The sequence below is a fragment of the Photinus pyralis genome, unplaced genomic scaffold, assembly GCF_008802855.1.
Source record: "Photinus pyralis isolate 1611_PpyrPB1 unplaced genomic scaffold, Ppyr1.3 Ppyr1.4_LG8, whole genome shotgun sequence".
NCBI lineage: Eukaryota > Metazoa > Arthropoda > Insecta > Coleoptera > Lampyridae > Photinus > Photinus pyralis.
Genome location: NW_022170819.1, coordinates 13840569 through 13841851, shown reverse-complemented (window position 1 = coordinate 13841851; position 1283 = coordinate 13840569). Strand labels below are relative to the sequence as shown.

The following is a 1283-nucleotide window of genomic DNA, read 5'->3' as shown; positions in this document are numbered from 1 at the left end:
TGCCAAAAGTGTCACCGGGAACCTCCTCGTAGAATGTCAAGTAACTAATTATCTCTTCTGGATAAAGAACCTTATGACACATCACTTGATAAATAAATATTTATTACAACGTAGCTATACTGATTATACTGCTATATATCGCTTAATTCGCTAAAATATATAGTTCATCATCGTTCCAAAATAGCAAAATTGTTGCTATTTATATATCTTCATATACTTTGATAATAATAAAAAAATTTACACCTCAAATAAGTAGAGATCAATGACGAAAAATCTTATCTGTAGGTCATAGATACAAGAAATTTTTGATTTCTTTATGAAAAGGAAGGTTTCAAAATAAACAAGCAAAAAATCATTAATGTCAATTACATTATTAAGTATCATACTGGTTATCTTTTAAACAATTGCCTTTCGCCAAAGTTTCAATGCACCAGACTTTGGATTGTAGTGGAATACTCAGCTCCAAAACTTTTCGCGCACCATTTCACAGTTTCTCATCCATGTCAAAAACAAGTTCAATAACATAAATGGTAAACAATACGCAGCAAAATCGTTTTGTATCCTCTGTATCCTTGCTATGAAGAAACCTTTGGACTAAACCAAGTGAAGAAAAACTGACAATACCTCAGATCTCTACCAAATCAATCGGTTTGTTTTCCATCATCCTTTAGCAGAAGTTGCGCCAGCCACGTGAATATTGTTTTTGACAGAGTTAAGTACTCAATTCTTCGTGAAATTTTTATTAAAATTGAAATTAATCTCAGAATGTAATTGCAATATCATATACACCTACAGCGAACAAAAAGGGAGCATTCATACACATTATCGACTAATAAATATAAAACAAACAACGTACGTAAATGATAAATACTAAAATAAATTACTTAAACCTCACAGGACTGATAAAATGATCCGTTAGCGTACTCCTCGTCTTTTGTCTGAATGTGCGTGATTAAATCAATAACGCGATGTGAATAACCAATTTCGTTATCGTACCACGCGACCAATTTGACAAAGTTATCTGATAGGTGTATTCCGGCTTCCGCGTCGAAAACTGCCGAATGTGTGTCGCCGTTAAAGTCCGACGAAACTAATTCCTCCTCGGTGTAGCCTAGGATGCCTCTAAGTGGGCCCTCGGACGCTTCCTTGACTTTGGCTTTGATTTCTTCGTATGTGGTCTCCTTCCTTAATCGTACGTTTAGGTCGACAATCGCGACGTTTGGTGTGGGAATTCGGAAGGCGAGGCCGTGCAGCTTTCCGGTGAGTGACGGAATTACCTTGCC

General features: G+C 36.2%; 1 protein-coding gene across 1 annotated transcript in view; it reads right to left on the bottom strand.

Annotated features, from left to right (window-relative positions):
• Positions 1-724: 724 nt before the first annotated feature.
• Positions 725-1283, bottom strand: part of LOC116179404 (glyceraldehyde-3-phosphate dehydrogenase 1-like) — a 1818-nt gene continuing 1259 nt past the window's right edge. Inside the window, exon 2 of the mRNA XM_031499194.1 lies at positions 725-1277. Within this exon, the coding sequence (XP_031355054.1) occupies positions 885-1277 (393 nt within the window). The 3' untranslated portion in view covers positions 725-884. The remainder of the gene's footprint in view (positions 1278-1283) is intronic.